General features: G+C 41.4%; 1 protein-coding gene across 2 annotated transcripts in view; it reads left to right on the forward strand.

The window, feature by feature from the left end:
• ARSB (arylsulfatase B) overlaps window positions 1–22,532 on the forward strand; it is a 235,441-nt gene that overhangs the window by 191,772 nt on the left and 21,137 nt on the right. Inside the window, exon 7 of one of the 2 annotated variants that reach the window (XM_073234738.1) lies at window positions 9,763–9,966. The exons of the other annotated variant lie outside the window; for it this stretch is intronic. Coding sequence (XP_073090839.1) covers window positions 9,763–9,809 — 47 coding nt within the window. The 3' untranslated portion in view covers window positions 9,810–9,966. Of the gene's footprint in view, window positions 1–9,762; window positions 9,967–22,532 lie in introns of those variants that run through there. 2 annotated transcript variants of the gene reach the window in all.

Here is a 22,532-nt window from a genome sequence, read left to right on the forward strand (position 1 = left end):
CCTGTGCAGACCACAGAAATGGTTGCAAGAGAAATGAGGAAGAACAGCCAGTTGGGGGTGCAGGGAGTAGAGGGGTAAGCATGGCAAGTGTGTGCCAGCTGGTGGTCTTCAATGGAACAATTCAAGACTTCAGTTTTTGTGGAGCCTACCCCTTTGAGTTAACATCTTGTCTAGCTTCCAATCCATGTCCCATTTTTCTAGTGGTGTGACTTGGAGGAAGCTACCAGAGCTATCATTATCCCATTCCAGATACCATAAGAGCTGTGAGTGATAGTGAACACGATGGACATCTAAGTTAGGATCCAGGAGAAGCTGACAGTTGAGAATGCAGCAAGTCTCACAGGTTGGAATGTAGTCAGGATAAACATGGAGCACCAATGCTTGGGGCCACTCACAAAGAGCAGGGTAAGGAGGGATGGCTGACTGAGAATTTAATGGGAGACAACAGTATAATGGGTGCACAGACCTACCGACAAATTTTTAAAAATCCAGTTATATGGATAAAAGAAGTTGGAGGCATCGATACTGTATTACATCTAGAGATGGAAGGCTAATCCAGAAATCACATTTGTTTCCTATAAGTTTCTGAAGGGGGCCATGTCAATAAGTATTTGTTGTTAGTAGGAAAGTTACTATTATTTCTCTGACGGTGCCTGATACTGTGTGTTGCATGCAGAAGATGCTGTATAATTAGGCCACTTAAGGGCAGGGACTATTCCTTCACGTTCCCTTGAAATTACTTACTACTTAGCTCAGTAAGAGTCCCTGAAATATTTGCTGAATGACTGATTTTTCTCTGCAACATAATTAATAGCTTCATATCATCCTTCAGATATAAAATTGTTAAACATGTCAGTGGACACTGTGACTCTTACTGTTTTTTATTTCCTGAGTACTGATTAGTTTTGTTGTTATTGTCGTCATCCACTTGAAATTCCCAAGTTGCACAGTAGGGTATTAGGGAGAAGGGTGAGGCCAGAATAGAGTGTATAGTAACAATAATAGTAATGGCTACCATATTCCCCTATTCTGTGCCAGGCACTGGCTCAGCACTTTGCATTGGTTCATTTAATCCTCACAGAAATCCTGGGAAGGTAGTATTATTCCTATTTGACAGAAAAGTAAAGTAAGTCTTAGAAAAGCTAGGTAATTTGCCCAAAGCTACACAGCAGGAAAGTGGCAGAGCTGGGAGTCCAGGCTCCCTGTGGGCCAGAGGGCAGGTCCATCAGGCCTGCCCAACGCCGCCTTGTTCAGGCCCCGGGAGGCCTGTCCTGAGGGCCCTGTGGGGGCCGCTCTGTGTGAGCACGGAACACCGGAGCCCGCAGGGCCGGGCAGCGCTCCTCAGGGATCGCCACAACTATAAAGCTGCTTCGCATGGACAGTCCAGCTCTTCCAGCCGTTTACCTGACCAGAGGGCACAGCATGACCGTAAGGTTATCCTCACATATCCTGCTTGCTTTGCCTGTGCGTCGCTCTCACAAAACCCTGGAAGCCAGTGCTGCGATTCCACCAGTGGTTCCCTGCCAGCAGGGTCAGGAATGTTGCAGAGAAAAATCAGTCATTCGGCAAATATTTCCAGGGCTCTTACTGAGCTAAGTAGTAAGTAATTTCAAGGGAACTTGAAGGAATAGTCCCTGCCCTCAAGTGGCCTGCATTTCACAGGACACGGACCCCTGAGGACGCAGGGAGCCCCGGCAGCACGGCCTAGTGCCCTGAGGGTGCACAGCTGTCGGGCTGCTGAGCTGAGCAGCAGCAGGCCTGAATGAGGGCGCGAGGCGGGGGCAGGCGGGGCCTCTAGCCACCCCGCTGGGGAGCACAAGGGCCCGTCCCTACCTGGCCATCAGCATTAGTGATGGTAGGAGCCACTCACCTGATCTCCTCTTCAGGATCCACTCTTTGAAAGCATCTGGGCAATTAGAGCTTCCATCTCTGCCTTTGGTTGCTACTTACAGTGATTAACTGTCAGGTCGACAGTTTTCCCCTGACCCCTCTGAGCACTCGCCTTTCCTCCCAGTGGCTGTTCTATCCAGCCTGAAGCGGCAGAATGGTCCCTGGTTTCCCTCCCTTCTGTGTCATGTGAGAATAGCAGTCCCCAGCGTTCTGTCCTCTCAAACATAGGCTCTCCTTTCTTAAGCTTTGGTGATGGCATTGTCCAAGTCTTCTAACCTCAGTGGTGGGTGGGTTTGGAGGAGGTGGCAGGATGAGGAAGAAGGAATGAACTCTTTTGATTAAAAAATTCTCCCTGAGCTGGAGTGAAACACTTTCTTTTCATCCCACGTTCTGGTTACATCCATGTGAACAGTTACTTATCCTGAGAAATAATCTCTCCCCTAGTATTTCTTTTTCTTTATGCAGGAGTCTAACTCTGCATATGTCTTATGGAGCTCCTTGACATTGAAGGGCACTTATTTTCTATCCTCAGAACATTCATGGCTAAAGAGTCTTAGTGCCATTCAAGGACTCAGCTTTTCCTCTTGACTCAACAGGACCATCAGCTGCCCTGTCCTGTTCTGCCCACTGCCCTCAGGTGGGAGAGTAATGGCACCAAAGCAAGGACCAGGCTCTTTACTAGACCCAGAGCTCCTTGCCTGCAGGCAATGGCACCAGAGAACAGTTCCCAGTACATAGTAGGTGCTCAGTAAATAATCACTAAATGGAATAAAACCAATTCCTAGTGTGGCACCAGGTACAAAGTAGATGCTCGATAAGTATCTGTTAAAATAATGAATAAATTACTGTATTCTATAAAGGATGAATTCCAGTTTCCATAGAGCTTACATCGTTTAAATTCTGGAGAGAATTTTTGCTGGATAAAGTAGTAAGTCAGCCATAAGCAAGGGAGCAAATGGAGCTGAGGTCTCAGACCAGCACTGTTTCTGTGGGAACTTGGGTGCTCTGGCCTCAGGGAAGCTTGCAAGAGTGGACTGGTCTGGGGTAGTGCAAATCCAGGGGCTTTCTGTGTTCCTTTTGGCATTCTTACAAGAGCATACATTTTGCTGTGCCAGGCCCCAGCTTCAGATGCTTTAACAGCCCAGTAATTATCTCCTGACCAAGGGAGGCAGGGTTGTGTATGGAAATCACTTTTTAGAAGCAAATATTTCTTTTGGAAAAACCCAGTGAGCTGCTGGCTTTCAACTGTTCAAAGGATACCAGAGGACTGACAGGCTAATTTAATTGTATTAACACAAGAAGTATCCCCAGTGCAGAGAGAAATATAATGGTGAAGTGTCGGTTTCAGAGCTGGACCTCCAGCTCCAATCTGTTATGTGCAACACTCTCTGTGAGAGCAGAGGAGCCACATAGGGGAAGGAAAATGCTTCTTTCCAAGTCCCAGGATACCTGCTCCTTATTTCTCTGGGGAAGGCTCTTTATCTCCTCCAGATAAGCGTTTCACTCTCAGGAGGGCAAATATAACCAAAGAAGGACCTAAATGTCGCTTTCTCATGCTTGTATGTCACTTTCTCATGCTTGTGACCCGGCCCTTCTCTTTGACCATTCTGGAGAAAAGACCTTGAAGTTAAGGTCTTAGGAGACACTAGTTCATTTAAAGCCATCCTAAGAACTGAGATGAGATACCCTTAGATCTAGCAGTGGGAACACAGGTTTATCCTGGCCACAATTTAAAATGATACTCCTCAGTTGTTGGTGCAAACAGAAGAGTCCATACTTTTTTAGGAAAGCCTAATATAGAGCTGCACACTGACCGCAGCTCCGGCGTTGGACACCAACCAGCTGTGCTAGGGAGCTTAACTTTCTATTTCCCCATCTATGCGAAGGGGAGCTCAGGCTGCTTGATGTCTAAGGCCCCTCAGGAGTGCTAATATTCTTCAGTCTGTAGCAAAACTATCTCTTTAGTTTCTAGTGTCTTTTCTCTAAACTTTATTTTTCCACAATGGCCCTGTTTGGAGTTATGAGATTGAAATGGTGATGCTAAGTGTGTATTTTCATGGCTGTGTCTGCATGCTGCTTTCCTCGGCCCCATTTAGATCACTCACTCTTGGGTCAAACCAGAACCTTGGCGCTTCAGCCATTCACTGACACAATACTATTTATCTGATACCTACATAGTGCCAGGTGCTGTGTGTACAGTGCACTGCTGAACAAAATAGCCATGATCCCTGCCTGCTTTATGGGGAGATGTACTGAATAAAGAAAGAAATACATAATTATAAGTCATGATATGGGTTATGGAAGATTAACAGGGATTGATCTGATTTCATTTGGAAGGTCAGAAACGGCTACTTTGAGGAAGTCTTATTTGATCTGAGACCCGGAAAAAGAGTTAGCTACCTGGAAAAAGAGTTAGCTAGGCAACAAGTAGTGGGAAGTGCATCAGGTGGAGTGAAGAGCAAATGCAAAGCGCTCTCTGGCAGGGAGGGCCAGCAGACCAACAGAGCTTTAGTGTGTATGAAGAACAAAGAAATCGGTGTACCTGGAACATCAGAGGGAGAGGCATGAAATGAGACGGGAGGGATGGATTTGTTAATACGGTAGGGCTGCTGAAAACACCCAGACATTGTGGTAATCCAAATAATACAGATATTTCCCACTCATGTAGAGTACAAAATGGGTATTCCACAGGCATGTACATAACTGCAAGGGAGCCCACAAATCTTAGCGGGACTGTGATCCCCAGAAGGAGGCAGCAGCTGATGGGAACCCTGTGGGCCCTGTGGGCCCTGTGATAGTGTAGGCTTTCCTTATAGCGCACTGAGGAGAGGGGAGTGGGCATGCACTGCAGGAAGCCATCAGCTCACCTGACCTCCACATTCAGTTGCATGCCACACAGTGTGTCTAACCGGCATCCATGTCAGAACACAGCCCCTACCCCCAGTGGTTTGTTCTTTCAGTGGTGCTAGTCCAGGCCTAGCAGTCCTATGGTCCTGCCTGTTGGTCCTCAAGACCTGCCTTCTGCTTCTCAAGCCTGCACCATTTTATTACTTGCCCAGTGAGCTTTCTGGTTGGTTTTTCCTGCACTGACCAGACTGCTAATTAGCACATCTGCAATGTGTAGTCTCCTCTCCCAGTGAGTTATTCCTAGCTGTGATATTTCTGTAGTATCAAGTCATCTGTGAAGTTTAAGAATCAGAGCATAGTGAGCATGGAAAGGAATCTTTGGAAAATGTGCCTTTCATCCCTGCTCAAAAATTGTTCCAATTACCTACTGAAAAATTGCTGACTTCTGTAGTTTGGGGGAGCTGACTCAACCCATTCTTTCCAAATGGTTCTTAACTGTGTCCCATTCCAGCCAGGCAGGATACAGAGTCAACACAGCTTTGGTGAGTTCTCACCTCATACTATTCCCCTCTGCCATCCTTTTCTTTGATTCTTACTGATCCTTCAGTGCCAGCCCTCATCCCCAAGCATCATCTTCTCTGGAAAATCTTCCCCTATCCAACCAGCCAGAACTAAGGTTTCTGTTTCTGGAATTTTGTAACACTCCCCAAAGTCCTTTGCTCAATGGCTTACAATTGAAGTGCTCAATTAATGTTTAAATTATTTAAATTACATCTTTCCACTCCTTTGGCATTTGTCGTGTATTACATTTTATTGGAATTTATCCTGCCAATTCAGGCTAAACTTCTTAAATAGAGATATTTCCCTCTGTCTAAAATTATACATGGCACATCCCCTCCAAATTACTTAATTAATGTTTCTGTATAATTCCTGTGACACCTTGTACAGCTCCTTCAATGTAGATGTTCAAAATATTCTTGTTGAAGGTACATGAAAGATGCTCCACATCACTAATCATCAGGGAAATGCAAATTAAAACCACAATGAGATATCACCTCACACCAGTTAGGATGGCCAACTTCCAAAAGACAAGGATATCAAATGCTGGCAAGGATGCAGAGAAAGGGGAACCCTCCTACACTGTTGGTGGCAATGTAAATTAGTTCAACCATTGTGGAAAGCAGTATGGCAGGTCCTCAAAAAACTAAAAATAGAAAATTTGATCCAAGAATTCTACTTCTAGGAATTTACCCGAAGAAAACAAGATCCCAGATTCAAAAAGACATATGCACCCCTATGTTTACCACAGCACTATTTATAATAGCCAAGACATGGAAGCAACTTAAGTGTCCATTAGATGACTGGATAAAGAAGATGTGGTACATATACACAATGGAATATTATTCAGCCATAAAAAGAAAACAAATCCTCCATTTGCAACAACGTGGATGGAGCTAGAGGTGATTATGCTCAGTGAAATAAACCAGGAGGAGAAAGACAAGTAACAAATGATTTCCCTCATTTGTAGAGTATAACAACAAAAGAAAAGTGAAGGAGCAAAACAGCAGCAGACTCACAGACTCCAAGAAGGGACTAGTGGTTACCAAAGGGAAGGGGTGGGAGAGGGCAGGTGGGAAGGGAGGGAGAAGGGGATTAAAGGACACTATAATTAGCACTCACATTATAGGTAGGTCAAGGGGAAGTCAGTACAGCACAGAGAAGACAAGTAGAGACTCTCTAGCATCTTACTACACTGATGGACAGTGACTGCAATGGGGTCTGTGGGGGACTTGATAATATGGGTGAATGTTGTAACCACAGTATTGCTCATGTGAAATCTTCATAAAATTGTATATCAATGATACCTTAATAAAATAAGTTAAAATAGACATGATCCCTGACCTCAAGCAGCACTTTAGTCTCTAGTGAAGGACACACCCATAAATAATTTCTCCTTTAAAAAATTAATATTTTTGAATAATTCAAATTTTTAAAAATTCTCATTAATTTCTGGTTGTTTAATATATAACCCTTCTAAATGCAAAGCCTTAGAATAGCTGAGAATTCCAGCCCCAAAGGGAAACCTTTGGGCAAAAATCCTTGGTTGGGAGTAGAGATTCAGTGATGGTCTATACCTCTGTAAGCAGCTTCCTATTTTGCTGCTTCTACCCAAATCTGGGTTTGTCATGGAATATTCCTTTACAGATACCCCTACTTCCCTATTTATAACATTCTGTTCCCCAAGAAAGAGGTTGCAAGGGGTAGGGGTGTTGACCTGGGTGTCTGTCTTTTTAAACTTTCCATGTTATCAAGATTTTTCATGTACAAGCTATACTAGAGCTAGGAGAGAGCATCAGAGCAAATGACCACATTTTCAGAATTTACCCTGATACTTTGTGGGGTTTTAATTGCCTAGAGTACCATCTTCTTGTAAGATGAGCCCTCAATATGATAGTAGGCCCCCCTCCATTCCATTTCTAAATCTGCCTAATTCTCAACATTCTTATTTGAGTCAAATGAAAAAATTCAGTTGTGTCTTGTTTCTCTCCCCATCTGAATTGGTTTTCCATCTGCAGGCCTCAGAAGTCAGATGTAATTGTACACATCATCCTTTCATGTGAGGAGGCACACTGGTATCAGGGGAAAGATAAGAAGTAGGTAATGATGTTTAGAGTTAATTTGGGCTTTAAAAAGATGACAAAATGTAAGCGAGAGAGTCTCTCCAGACTGGGATGGCTGGCACAGAGTCAGATCCAGCCCTTCTGTGAGTCATGTCACAGACATATGTGAGGTGCCTAACAACCAACATTGTTCAGGAAGCACTTTGGGGGTGAGGGATGTAACAGTTAACACAGGTCTTTAGAGAGAGGACTGTGGCTTTGGGAATCTCAGAATGTCTGCTTGCTGGACTCCATAGGGCTGCCAAATTCAAATCAGCATCTCCAAATTCATGAACATTAAGGCAGGTGCTCTGGGACCTGAACCTTTTCAAGCTGATCTGAGGAGGCAGGGGCACCTCTCTGACATTTCATTCTCTCTGAGTCAGGTAGAGCAAAGACACCTCCTCTGCTTAGGGTCTCAGGTGTGCTTCCAGCTTCCCTTGGGAAGAGAGGTTGTGTTCTGCATCTGGTTTATGTGAGACCCTGATAATCTCAAACCAGAGAACTCCCTTGGTTTCCCCTGGGCTACTGCCAAGAACTAGGGTGGACCAGCAAGAGTTGTCTCAGATGTTTGCTTTTTTTTATCTTTGGCAAACAGCACCTAGTAGCCCTTTTTTCAGTGGCTTAGGGTCTGTGTAAGAGCCCAGGTATGAGCTGTGGAATAGCGGCGCTTTGGAGGCCATCCCTGGAGGAGTGCCAGCCGGCTTTGGTCTTCTGCTCTGTAATCGTTGGTGCTGCTGCCCCCTTGTGAGCTCCTGGGGTCCGGAGGGCCAGCATCACCAGCCTGACCACGGAGGCCAGGCCCACCCAGCAGCCATCATAGGCCAAGTCCACGGGCAGGGCCCCTTTTCCAAATTAAGTATTAAATTAGCATTATTTCATCCTTTTCCAAAAATGTGCTCAGAGCCTAGACACGTCTTTCCTGCACACTGGAACACGGCCTGGAAAACACAGGAAGAGCATGGCCTTCAGCAAGGCGTTCGAGCTGTGAGGCTTTGTGGTTGGGGTTTGTTGCAGGCTGGGGAGCCCTTCTTTCATCCCTGGCCAGAGGACAGGCGACCCAGCCCGGCTCATGCTCATCATCTTAATCACAGGCTGAAGATGAATATTTTTGGTTAGTGTCCCCTTTTTTTTATATACACAGTGCCTATTTATAGCTATTTGCTGACGGACTCTACCAATTACTTGAAAAACTTGTATTTAGAGAGAAACTAACTAAAAATGTGAACTCAGCAGAGAGCTATAGTTCTGCATTAGATTAGCCTAGTGTGGGCCAGGATCAGAATGGAGATGGTGGTTGGCACATGAGAAGTGATTCTGAACTAGAAAGGATCATCTGTTATGACTTTAATTGGAGGTTGCTTAGAGAAAATATGTGCCCTTCTTTCTGTCTTATCTTTGTTATTACAAGCTCACTTGAACTCTTGTTCATGTTTATTATGGGCATCATATGTTAGAAGCCCAGTGAAATTGCTGTCTCCCTAGTCCTCCTATTTGCAAAACCCACTGCCCTCCTTCCCTGCTTTCTCGTACTTTTCCCCTTTGGCAGTTACCCTTGTCTCCATGGAGTATTTCCCCCCTGGCTCTGAGGCATTCTCCCAGTCTACGTCATCCTCCTCGGCCATGTGGAGGCTCCTTCCCCTCTGCTATGACTCTCAAATGGTGGTTCTCTCTAGGGTCCCACCCTCTGCCCCTTTATCTTCTCAATCCAGATGTTTCTACCATTTTAACTACAACAGGAAAATGTGGAGATGAGGCAGCCCGCTTGGGGGTCCTGGACTTGGCAATGTGTAGGGCACAGGAGAGAGGAGCTGCCTGTGGAAGCTATCTTACGGGCATTTGGATATATGGGGTTTCTCTGCCTCCCGCCTTTACTTGTCCTGGGCACAGGGCTGAAAACAGGCAGGGTGGTTCATGGGGGCAGCAGAAAGGTGGTGGAGCCAGAGAGAGCACATAAACTATTGTCCATGGAGGAAAGGGGAGGGGCAAGCTGAAGCGGTTGAACCTGTTTTGATAGTTAAAGTCAGAAGTAGGAGATGGATGTCAGCTTTCCTACATAGATGTGTACATGTGTGTACGAGGACAATGTGTGAGTGAGGGCAATGTGTGTGCGAGAGCAGTGTGTGTGTGTGCAAGGCAAGAAGGCCAGGCTCTGGCTACCTGGTGTCTGGGCGAGTCAGCCCGAGTTAGAGGCACTAGAGTTTGGACAGAAGATTTTGGATAGAGTACCAGGGGGATGTCGAGCATTCAACTTTGGGGAATTAAAACATTTAAGATGAACCAAGAAATAAGAAAAAGCAAAGGCAGCTGAGAAACCAGTTCAGGAAGAAATGACTGACTCTGGTGGGCATCTTCTCTGTGCCAGGTGCCTTGGGAAGTGCTCTGCATGCTTTTTCTCCTTCAGAGACTTAAAAGGAGGAAGACACCATAGTGAGAAGAAAATTCCAAGAAGAGAGACACTTCCCCTCCCTGGGTCACCTCTGCCACACTTTCCTCACCTGCCATGGTCCTCTGTCCTTTAGAGCCCAGCTCACGCTCTACCTTCCTGCATCTGCCCAGGCACTTGGCACCTCCTCAGGTGTCACCTGGTTCATGTGCTTTTTATTCACCCTGTCAAATGTCTATTCCACTGTTTAAATGAATTATTTTATTATTACCTGCTGGACTCCAGTTTTTTTGTTCTGAAGATTTAGTATCAGCACATAGAATGATCAACAAAATAAATGTTTGTTTAATAGCCAAATGAATAATATATATTTAGGCAATATATTATTATATATAATATAGGCAAATGAGTAATACAAAATACAATATTTATTCACGATTTAATTTGATTCAAAATGTGAGAGGATGTCTCATCACCCAGTGCAGTTATAATTTGCTTAATTTACTAGGACAGTCATGAGCTGCAGGTTCACTGAATGGTTCTTTTCTGTTGTTGTGGTTTACTTTGCCCAGTTGACACTCCTGGCTAATATCAGACATTAACCAGTTAAAGTTCCCTGTAACACAGGCACACATATTCTCTGAATACTTACTGTGCACAATTTAATAATGATTAACATTTGAACTGTCTAGGCTGACCAAGCTACATCAAAGCTCTTTTTTCACTAGGACTTTTTAAAGCTCAAATATGGGCTGAATGAGTAGGTGTCTGACAAGCTGACTTTGTTAACTGAAAATCATAAACCTAGATTCATTTGAAATATGTCATGTGAAGTGCATATATAAAAATTATGAGCATTTTGATTTTTCCCTTGTAGGTAATAAATAACATCTGTAATATTCCTCCTCACCTTTTTCTGATCAGCTTTATGTCTGGCATATTCTCCCTGAAGCTCCCATTTCATGCTGTATGGATTTCGCCAGGGGAGACAGGGCTCTGAATAAATAGTGCGGGTATGACAGAACACTTGCAGTGATCAGGTCTGAGTCCAGAGACCAGGGGCTCTCTGCACCAGTGCCCATGTGGATGCATGCGGCTCTGGGGGCCAGGGCTTTAGCCCTGGGGACCGCGGAGCCTAAGGAGTTCTCAGGGCACTGCCAGCAGTGAACCCAGCTCTGTTTTTAGCTGTTCTATATAATGGGCAGCTCTATAGTGTGTGTTTGGAGGGAAGAAATATGTCAAGACCATTGCAAGCGTAACAGATGCTGCTGCTAAAGATGGTGATTTCAGGTCATTGAAGGTGACAGAAGGGCAGTCTGGGCCAGGCAACAGACCACAGTAGAGCTCTGCTAGGCTCAGGGAGCCCGTGTAGAATTTATATGGTGTTGCCACATTTTTTTCCCACATAGTTTTATTTTTTCATTTATTCATGCATTCATTTTAAACTACTTTGTTAACATAAAATCAACATATAAAAAATGTACATATTTAACGTATGCAACTTGATGACTTTTCAGATAAGTATACATCCATAAAACAGTCACTACAATCTATGCTATTAATGTATCCATCATTTGTAAGTTTCCTCCCACCCCGTTTATTATTATTTTCTTATGTGTGTGTAAGAACACTTAACATAAGATCTACCCTCTTAGCAAATTTTTGAGGACACAATACGGTATTGTTAACTATGGGTACTGTACTGTCTCTAGGACTTACTTAATAACTAAATTTTACTGCATAACTAAATTCTTGCTAAACTAAAACTTTGTGCACTTTGACTAATACCTCCTCATTTTCCCCTCCCCTCTTCCCTGTAATTTCTCTAATAACACTTTGTTCTGATCTCACAGTTGTTACAAGGTTGGCAGCCAATCACACCTTGATTTTCATGGGTAGCAGTCAAAGACCATAGGTTCAACCTAAACTGAAATGATTTCTTTCAGTTGGTCAATCAGTTTATGTACTCAGTCCGATGGCCACTACTGTGGAAATTCAAGTAACTATTTTTTTTTTTTAACTTATGATGCACAGGACACTCACCACCCATAGGATTTCATCTCATCCTTATAATCACCCCTTGAGGCAGACATTATTTTTATCTTCATTTTGCATACAAGGCAACAGGAATTCAGAGTGGTTAAATGACTTAATAAGATAATAGAAGGAGATTATTTAAAGGCTATGAAAATGCCCAGTCGTGCCTCTGCGTTTTCCCAGCCAGAGAGTAATGTGGTATAGGGAACGCGGCTGCTAAACCCCTCACAGTTCTGTACGGCCCAGCTTTCGATCTGGGAGGCCCATGCATTAAGCTGTTAGGGGTGTTTTTTATCTCTGAAAATTAAGCAAGAGGGTCAATAAAGCATCAGTTCACAGTGTGGGTGTTCTAGCCAGTATTTTCTCAGGAAATATTTTTAGAGAAAAACTTCTATTTTCAGATCCAGAATGATTTTTAAAAATAAGAATCAAGACAACAATGCACACAATCTCATCTGGGTATGTAAGTCCTTACCACACAGCAAGATGAGAGGCAGCCATGGCCAGAGTCCACAATTTTTCAGACATGTAAAACCATGAACAGCTGAGAGATTTGATCCACATGTGCATGGAGCACCTCTGTCCAGATGTGGCCTGAATGCACTATGATCTGGGGGACATGCAGGCTGTGGGCAGTAGGGCTCAAACTAGCTGGCATTAAGAAGGACCTTACAAGAGATAAAGAAGGACACTACATAATGATAAAGGGCTCAGTCCAACAAGAGGATATAACTATTCTAAATATATATGCACCCAACACAGGAGCACCACCATTTGTGAAACAAATACTAACAGAACTAAATAGGGAAATAGACTGCAATGCATTCATTTTAGGAGACTTTAACACACCACTCACCCCAAAGGATAGATCCACCGGGCAGAAAATAAGTAAGGATACACAGGCACTGAACAACACACTAGAACAGATGGACCTAATAGACATCTATAGAACTCTACATCCAAAAGCAACAGGATATACATTCTTCTCAAATGCACATGGAACATTCTCCAGAATAGACTACATACTAGCTCACAAAAAAACCTCAGTAAATTCCAAGATATTGAAATTCTACCAACCAATTTTTCAGACCACAAAGGTATAAAACTAGAAATAAATTCTACAAACAAAACAAAAAGGCTCACAAACACATGGAGGCTTAACAACATGCTTCTAAATAATCAATGGATCAACTAAAAAATCAAAATAGAGATCAAGGAATATATAGAAACAAATGACAACAACAACACAAAGCCCCAACTTCTGTGGGACGCAGTGAAAGCAGTCTTAAGAGGAAAGTATATAGTGATCCAGGTACACTTGAAGAAGGAAGAACAATCCCAAATGAATAGTCTAACATCACAATTATTGAAACTGGAAAAAGAAGAACAAATGAGGCATAAGTCAGCAGAAGGAGGGACATAATAAAGATCAGAGAAGAAATAAACAAAATTGAGAAGAATAAAACAATAGCAAAAATCAACAAAACCAAGAGCTGGTTCTTTGAGAAAATAAACAAAATAGATAAGCCTCTAGCCAAACTTATTAAGAGAAAAAGAGAATCAACACAAATCAACATAATCAGAAATGAGAATGGAAAAATCACGACAGACTCCACAGAAATACAAAGAATTATCAAAGACTACTATGAAAACCTATATGCCAACAAGCTGGAAAACCTAGAAGAAATGGACAACTTCCTAGAAAAATACAACCTCCCAAGACTGACCAAGGAAGAAACACAAAAGTTAAACAAACCAATTACGAGCAAAGAAATTGAAACAGTAATCAAAAAACTACCCAAGAACAAAACCCCGGGGCCGGACGGATTTACCTCAGAATTTAATCAGACACACAGAGAAGACATAATACCCATTCTCCTTAAAGTGTTCCAAAAAATAGAAGAGGAGGGAATACTCCCAAACTCATTCTATGAAGCCAACATCACCCTAATACCAATACCAGGCAAAGACCCCACCAAAAAAGAAAATTACAGACCAATATCCCTGATGAATGTAGATGCAAAAATACTCAATAAAATATTAGCAAACAGAATTCAACCGCATATCAAAAGGATCATACACCATGACCAAGTGGGATTCATCCCAGGGATGCAAGGATGGTACAACATTCGAAAATCCATCAACATCATCCACCACATCAACAAAAAGAAAGACAAAAACCACATGATCATCTCCATAGATGCTGAAAAGGCATTCGATAAAATTCAACATCCATTCATGATAAAAACTCTCAACAAAATGGGTATAGAGGGCAAGTACCTCAACATAGTAAAGGTCATATATGGTAAACACACAGCCTACATCATACTGAACAGCGAGAAGCTGAAAGCTTTCCCTCTGAGATCGGGAACAAGACAGGGATGCCCACTATCCCCACTGTCATTCAACATAGTACTGGAGGTCATAGCCATGGCAATTAGACAAAACAAAGAAACACAAGGAATCTAGATTGGTAAAGAAGAAGTTAAACTGTCACTATTTGCAGATGATATGATACTGTACATAAAAAACCCTAAAGACTCCACTCCAAAACTACTAGAACTGATATCGGAATACAGCAAAGTTGCAGGATACAAAATTAACACACAGAAATCTGTAGCTTTCCTATACACTCAATGAACCAATAGAAAGAGAAATCAGGAAAACAATTCCATTCACAATTGCATCAAAAAAATAAAATACCTAGGAATAAACCTAACCTAAGAAGTGAAAGACATATACCCTGAAAACTACAAGTCACTCTTAAGAGAAATTAAAGGGGACACTAAGAAATGGAAACTCATCCCATGCTCATGGCTAGGAAGAATTAATATCATCAAAATGGCCATCCTGCCCAAAGCAATATACAGATTTGATGCAATCCCTATCAAATTACCAGCAACATTCTTCAACGAACTGGAACAAATAGTTCAAAAATTCATATGGAAACACCAAAGACCCCGAATAGCCAAAGCAATCCTGAGAAAGAAGAATAAAGTAGGGGGGATCTCAATCCCCAACTTCAAGCTCTACTACAAAGCCATAGTAATCAAGACAATTTGGTACTGGCACAAGAACAGAACCACAGACCAGTGGAACAGATTAGAGACTCCAGAAATTAACCCAAACATATATGGTCAATTAATATTTGATAAAGGAGCCATGGACATACAATGGCAAAATGACAGTCTCTTCAACAGATGGTGCTGGCAAAACTGGACAGCTACATGTAGGAGAATGAAACTGGACCATTGTCTAACCCCATATACAAAGGTAAACTCAAAATGGATCAAAGACCTGAATGTAAGTCATGAAACCATTAAACTCTTGGAAAAAAACATAGGTAAAAACCTCTTAGACATAAACATGAGTGACCTCTTCTTGAACATACCTCCCCGGGCAAGGAAAACAACAGCAAAAATGAGTAAGTGGGACTACATTAAGCTGAAAAGCTTCTGTACAGCGAAAGACAGCATCAATAGAACAAAAAGGAACCCTACAGTATGGGAGAATATATTTGAAAATGACAGATCCGATAAAGGCTTGACGTCCAGAATATATAAAGAGCTCACACGCCTCAACAAACAAAAAACAAATAATCCAATTAAAAAATGGGCAGAGGAACTGAACAGGCAGTTCTCTAAAAAAGAAATACAGATGGCCAAGAGACACATGAAAAGATGCTCCACATCACTAATTATCAGAGAAATGCAAATTAAAACTACAATGAGGTATCACCTCACACCAGTAAGGATGGCTGCCATCCAAAAGACAAACAACAACAAATGTTGGTGAGGCTATGGAGAAAGGCGAACCCCCCTACACTGCTGGTGGGAATGTAAATTAGTTCAGCCATTGTGGAAAGCAGTATGGAGGTTCATCAAAATGCTCAAAACAGACCTACCATTTGACCCAGGAATTCCACTCCTAGGAATTTACCCTAAGAATGCAGCAGTCAAGTTTGAGAAAGATAGGTGCATCCCTATGTTTATCGCAGCACTATTTACAATAGCCAAGAATTGGAAGCAACCTAAATGTCCATTGGTAGATGAATGGGTAAAGAAGATGTGGTACATATACACAATGGAATACTACTCAGCCATAAGGAGAGGGAAAATCCTACCATTTGCAGCAACATGGATGGAGCTGGAGGGTATTATGCTCAGTGAAATAAGCCAAGCGGAGAAAGAGAAATACCAAATGATTTCACTCATCTGAGAAGTATAAGAACAAAGGAAAAACTGAAGGAACAAAACAGCAGTGGAATTACAGAACCCAAAAATGGACTAACAGGTACCAAAGGGAAAGGAACTGGGGAGGATGGATGGGTAGGGAGGGACAAGGGGGGGGGGAGAAGAAAGGGGGAATTAAGATTAGCATGCATGGAGGGGAGGGAGAAAGGGGAGGGAGGGCTGTACAACACAGAGAGGACAAGTAGTGATTCTACAACATTTTGCTATGCTGATGGACAGTGACTGTAATGTGGTTTTTAGGGGGTCCTGGTATAGGGGAGAGCATAGTAAACATAGTATTCTTCATGTAAGTGTAGATTAAAGATAAAAAAAGAAAGAAAGAAAGAAAAGGGGGAATACTCCTTGATAGGATAAAACTATTGGTAAATCAAAGATTAATGCATGCTTTAAATATCCTTAATTTTGATCACTTAAAGGGTGTCAGATGATCGGCTATGGAGGTACTCCTTTCTGATAATATTCCTTTCTCTTAATAAAAATAAAAAAATTTTAAAAATTAAAAAAAGCAGTTCCTGTGTGCTGACCTCCAATGAGTTCTACACAGTGGTATAGAGGGCATGTCAAAGTGTGGGCAAAGGGTCTGTTTTTTTTTATGCAGAAGATCAAAGCCTAGCTTGGCTGCCCAGAAAATGAACTAAGATACTATATGAGGAGGAGCTTCCGGCATCAGCACTCTCTGGAGGACTCGTGCCGGGGGATGATCATCAAAAAGCCTCCACAGGGATCCGGGCGATGCTGTGGTTCTGGCTGCGTCCATCCCATCGTTTCCTGGACTTGCCATTGGAATGAGGAGGGAGATGTCTAGGCTGGCATGTGCATACAGTGAGACAACGAATTTGACTGGATCTGTACTGTTGGAACTCAACCAGGAGTTGGGAGGGGTGCAAGTTGTAGCGCTCCAAAATCTTACGACTATAGACTATCTACGGTTAAAAGAACATGTGGGATGTGAACAGATCCCAGAAATGGGTTGCTTTAATTTGTCTGACTTCTCTCAGACTGTTCAAGTAAAGTTGAACAATATCCATCATATCATAGACTAATTTTCACAAATGCCTAGGGTGCCTAACTGGTTTTCTTGGCTTCACTGGAGATGGCTGGTAATTATAGATTTGCTTTGTTTATGTCACCGTATTCCTATTATGTTAATATGTGTGCGCAAGTTAGTTAGTAGTTTAAAACCTATACATGCTTAAGTTACTCTACAAGAAGATATGTCAAAGAAATAATCAATCCTCCCATGTTTTCTTCCATATGCTACCTCTATAGCTTTTCTTCCTTCCTAATTACAACCCTTAAATAGAATTTGTGCCTCATTGAATTTACCGAGTATCATAATTCCTCCAGGTGGTAAAGATACCTCGAGACAAATGCTGGGCATAGAAGCCACAGGGCATAAATCTGCAAAGAAGTAAAAAGTTAACCTTTTCAAACAATATGGCTTCTCTCTCACTTACTAACTTTACATCTGCCTGTATGGCCCCGGAAGATGACTGGTTAGCCAGAGATGGGTAAGATTCCTCAAGGGAGGAACAACCTAAGACAGGCACAGTCGCAGGGGGGCCATCAGGTGAGAAATCGGGGAACAACAGTGGTGAAGCTTAGAACCTCACCCCTCACCCCCGTTTTGAGAGAAAGCTTCTGCATCCGTGGATGTTTTATTGCCCTTGTCTAGCTCGGATTAGCATATAGTCTACAGGCACACACATTATCATCTACAATTGCTCTCTTACAACACTAAACTATGTTTTCTACCTTTATCTTGCATCTACCTACCACTTCAGCATTTTATTAAAAATAAAAATAATAATAATAATAAAGGGAGAAATGTGGGATCCACATATAAATCAAGTATAAAAATCAAACGAATATTCATATTTGACCTGATTGTTTATAGTTCATAATGCATGATCAAAACCGGAAGTTTCTGTGATGAATGCCCTTGTACTGTTCACCATGTAAGAACTTATTCACTATGTAAGAATTCGTTCACCATGTAAGAACTTGTTCGTTATGCTTCAGAAGATTGGAGACTGATGAGAATTAGGCTTGAGATGGATTAATGACTGTGCATTGATCATTGACCCCCCTATACAGAATTTTATTGTTGTTAACAACTATTTGATCAATAAATATGAGAGATGCCCTCTAAAAAAAAAAAAAAAGAAAGCAAAGTTTAGTTCCATTCTGTAGTTTGGCAGCTGAAATAATAGAGTATTGGAAATTTCCCTTACTAGTACTTTCTTTTATTACATTATAAATTGTTTTTCCTATGGTAACTCACTAGGGAAAGAGTAATAACTATGCCAAAAATGTTAGAGTAAATAATTAAAAACAACTACAATTTTTTTAAAAATAGAAGAAGAACCTTAGTGACTTGAACTTCACTTTGAATTTGGGATTCTTTGAACTTTTTTTAGATTGAGTCATGAAGAAGTGGTCAACCAATCAAATGCTTGGGGTAAATAAAGTGTAAGGAGCACATTTGAGGAACATAATAAACTGACAAGCTACTTTGAAGAACTTTTAAGCACAAAAGTTGAGGGTAGTTATGCTAATTAAAATAAATCTCGCCTGTTCATTAAAAACATACCTGACCAGATTCCATCTTAGACAATACCTTAACCACCAAATATCTGGAAAACCTGGGGGTTTTCCCCACTTAGCCCAAGTTCTGCTCTAAGTAAACATGCACATGCCATTAAAGCATGAAGATGCCATCACATAGCAGGCAGAATAAAATCAGTCAATAGAGGTAAAATAGAAGTTTAAGCTGATCTTTGTAAATTACAAAAGTGATCAAAAACAAAGAATTCAGTGGAAATGAATAACAGGTCACTCAACAGGGCAGAAAAGGGACTACATACACCCTGAAAGAAAAATTATAACTTCCACCATTAATGTTTTTTCCCCCTAACTTTGTTCAAACTCTGGAACATGAATGGGGGGACAAATATAAGTCATCTCCAAACCCAGACCAGAGATGAGGTGATTTGTTTTGTTTTGTTCTGATATAATAATGACTTCTGTCTACTTTTCTCCTCTTTGTAAGGTCTTCACTAAAGATGATATAAAAGAAAAAACCTATATTAATATTGATAATAGCTAGCCTTCAGTAACAGTATTATCAGACATAATTACCTATTTCATAGAGCTATTGCAAAAATTAAATGAGTTAACATACATTAGAATACTTAACAATGTTTTATGTTTATAAGCATATTTTAGCAAATATTAGCTGTTATTACCTTTAATGCTGACAGTGTTGACAATGGTCTTCCAATATACAAGCTAATATGCTAAGTACTGTATATGCCTTGTTCCACTTGATATTATTATACTAATTTTATAGATAGTAAATGGAGGCATGAGAAGTTAGGAAAGTTGCCCAAGATTGCACAAGTGGTAACAAAAACATTTATTGTGCACTTACCAAATGCTGGATATAGTGCTAATAAACATTTTCAATATATTAGCCCACATTTAGGCCACACAGCAATCCTGTAAAATCAATTATATTATCCTCATTTTATAGATGAGGAAATCTAGGCCTAGGGACATCAGCTAACACCTGAGGTTACACAGCCACGGAGCAATGGCGCTGAGATCTGAACCCAAGCAATGTGGCTCCAGAAGTGCATGCTCTCTGTATTGCTATGCACTGTGGTCTTCTGGGGGTCGGGTGGGGGCCTTGACTTCCCTGGTGTCCTTATTTCCATCCCTAGAAATGCTTTCCTTCAGGGCCACATCGTCTTCATAAACCCCATTCTCCAGCTATGCCCAACTCATTATCTGGGAAACATTCTAGAAAGGAAGAGACCCAGACCCTCCCCTCCACCCTGCACTGATGCATGGTACTCCTCACTACCCTGCTCGATTTTCTCTCAGCATGAAAATTTTTCCATGAACTTTTCTCTTCTTATTTAGAAGTCAGCTAATATGTTTATATTATTTAAGCCTGTGTAGTTAAAAGACTCAAGGGTTACATACCAAAATGTTAACGGCAGTTAATACATTTACAGGCAATACAATTTTCCTATTTATACATTTTTGTATTTTCCAACTAATATATACTAAACATACAAATTACATAGTCGGAAAAAATAATGTATTTTATAAAATGTAATCAAAGACCATATTAGACAGTAGTTTCCAAAGAGTCAGGAAGATGCATTGTACAGCCCCGAGAGCAAGGTCTTTCACGACCCCATTACCAATCACTAATTAGTATCTTTCAAATTATATTTTAGCCGCAGACTCTTTTCAAACAAAAATATAGAGAAATACACTACATTTAGCAAATGCTACAGATTCTTTCTTTAAAAAAGCTCCTGTTTACCCTTAGGAGTAAAACAGCTCTGATTGAAATGGAGATAGGGAGCCCACCCTCCCCCCAACCTCTGCCATCACCACGAAGTCACCATCTCTCTAAAAACAGCTCCCAGGGTACTTTGGAACCCCTTCTGGCTCTAGAGAGCATAGCTCTCCACTGAAACCATTGGTCCACCTCATTCTGGAAGCTTGAACTCCTTCAGATTTCCAGAAGTTGCTCAAATAAGGGGCGCTATAAATTTACTACACATTATGTAAGATAGGGATTTCCTTCATTTGTCCAAAAATTTTAGCTAATCTCCTTTTTTACATTCAAAATCAAAACACATGACTAATCCATCTTATAACTGAGTATTTCTGTCTAGCTGCAAGCTTTATTATCTTGGAGGCTTTCAGCTCAGGAGGAAAGATTCGTTTGTTTATGCTTCTTTCTGAAATCCCTAGTTTCTGCCCAGAGGGTAACAAATCCAATGTCCTTTTCTCATCCACCAAGTTGGTTGCACAACTCTTTGAGTATGCTCAAAACCACTGAATTTTACATTTTAAAGGAGTTAATTGTATTATATGTGAATTATATCTTAATAAAGTAGTTAGAAAAAAATAGTTGAATCTTTTAAAAATTTTAAATTCTTTTTGGGTCTCCCTGTTGGTGAGAAGAGAAAGTGATAATTTCTCAGCCAGGGTTGTGGCTCTCCCTGGAAGCTCTTCCACCCCATCTATCCAGGGGGTCTCAACTAAACCTCCAGTAGCAGTTACCACCCTGTCCTTCAGATGCACTAGATCACTGGGCCTGCTTCTCTCATTCTTCAGTCTAAAATTCCCTTCACCTTCGGTTTATCCAATGCTTAGTCATTCACTGTTTCAGTTAACAATGTTGAGTGTCTATCCCTGCCGTGCCCTGGCACTGGGCTAGGATTTGGAGTTACAGAAGGAAATCAGACTAAGGCCATATGCCATATATGTTTACCCAAGAAGAGGGTGGGGGGCAGGTAACAAAGAGCTGCGTCTTTCAAGTCTTGCTGAAAGTTCACCTTCCTCATCAACCTCTCTGTATACTTCAGCCCTTATCAACTTACCCCATGACTGTTTATAACTTTACTGTTTGACGGTAATCATATTCTGCCTCGTGTTGTTATTTAACCATTTCACATGTAATATCTTCCTAATAAATATGTAAAATTAAAAATACATAGACCCCTTCTGTTGTTTCTATTGCTGCTGTAGCAAGTTACCACACACTTAGTGGCTTAAAAAGACATAGGTATAAAAAAAAAAGACATAGGTACATTATATTATAGTTCTAAAGGTCAGAAGTCCCATGCGGGTCTCACAGAGCTAAGCTCCAGTTGTTAGCAGTGCTGTGTTCCCTTCTAAAAAGCTTTACTATAGAATTCATGTCCTTGCCTTTTCTGGCTTCCAGAGGCTCTCCACATCCCTTAGCTCATGGTCCCCTTCTTCCGTGTCCAAAGCCAGCAACATCTCTGATCCTTCTGCGACCACATGTCCCTCTGACCAAAGTCAGAAAATAGTCCCTACTTTTATGGACACGATTAGATTGGGCCCGCCCAGATAATCTGCTGTAATCTCCACATCTCAAGGTTCTTACACTTAACCGTATCTGCACAATATGTAAGGTAACACATTCATAGGTTCCAGGGGGATTAGGGCATGGACATCTCTGAGAACCATTATCCTGCCTATCACCCCATTTTATATTTCCTTGCATTGTATGTGAGCCTCACACCATGTTGACAGAAGGGTGGAAAAACATAATGTGCAAATACTAGCAACAACAGCTATACTGGTGTGTCTATACATCAGACAAAGTGAACTACAGAGGGAAGACAATATTAGAGATAAAGAACCATTTTTCAAAATTATATAAAGAATAATCAACCAGAAAAGTTGGATTTCTAAGCACTTAATTTTATAAACACTTAATAATATAGTCTTAAGATGTGTGAAGCAACAGTGACAGAACTAAAAGGAGATTCTCAATCATAGTGAGAGATTTTTAATATTAACTCTCTTGGTAACTGTTAGAGTAAGCAATAAACCAAAAAGTCTGTACTGTCCGCTTCCCTTCCTAACTCCATTTCACCTGGTCCGTCCAAAATCGTAGCTACG

Source organism: Manis javanica, chromosome 1 (assembly GCF_040802235.1).
Source record: "Manis javanica isolate MJ-LG chromosome 1, MJ_LKY, whole genome shotgun sequence".
Lineage (NCBI taxonomy): Eukaryota > Metazoa > Chordata > Mammalia > Pholidota > Manidae > Manis > Manis javanica.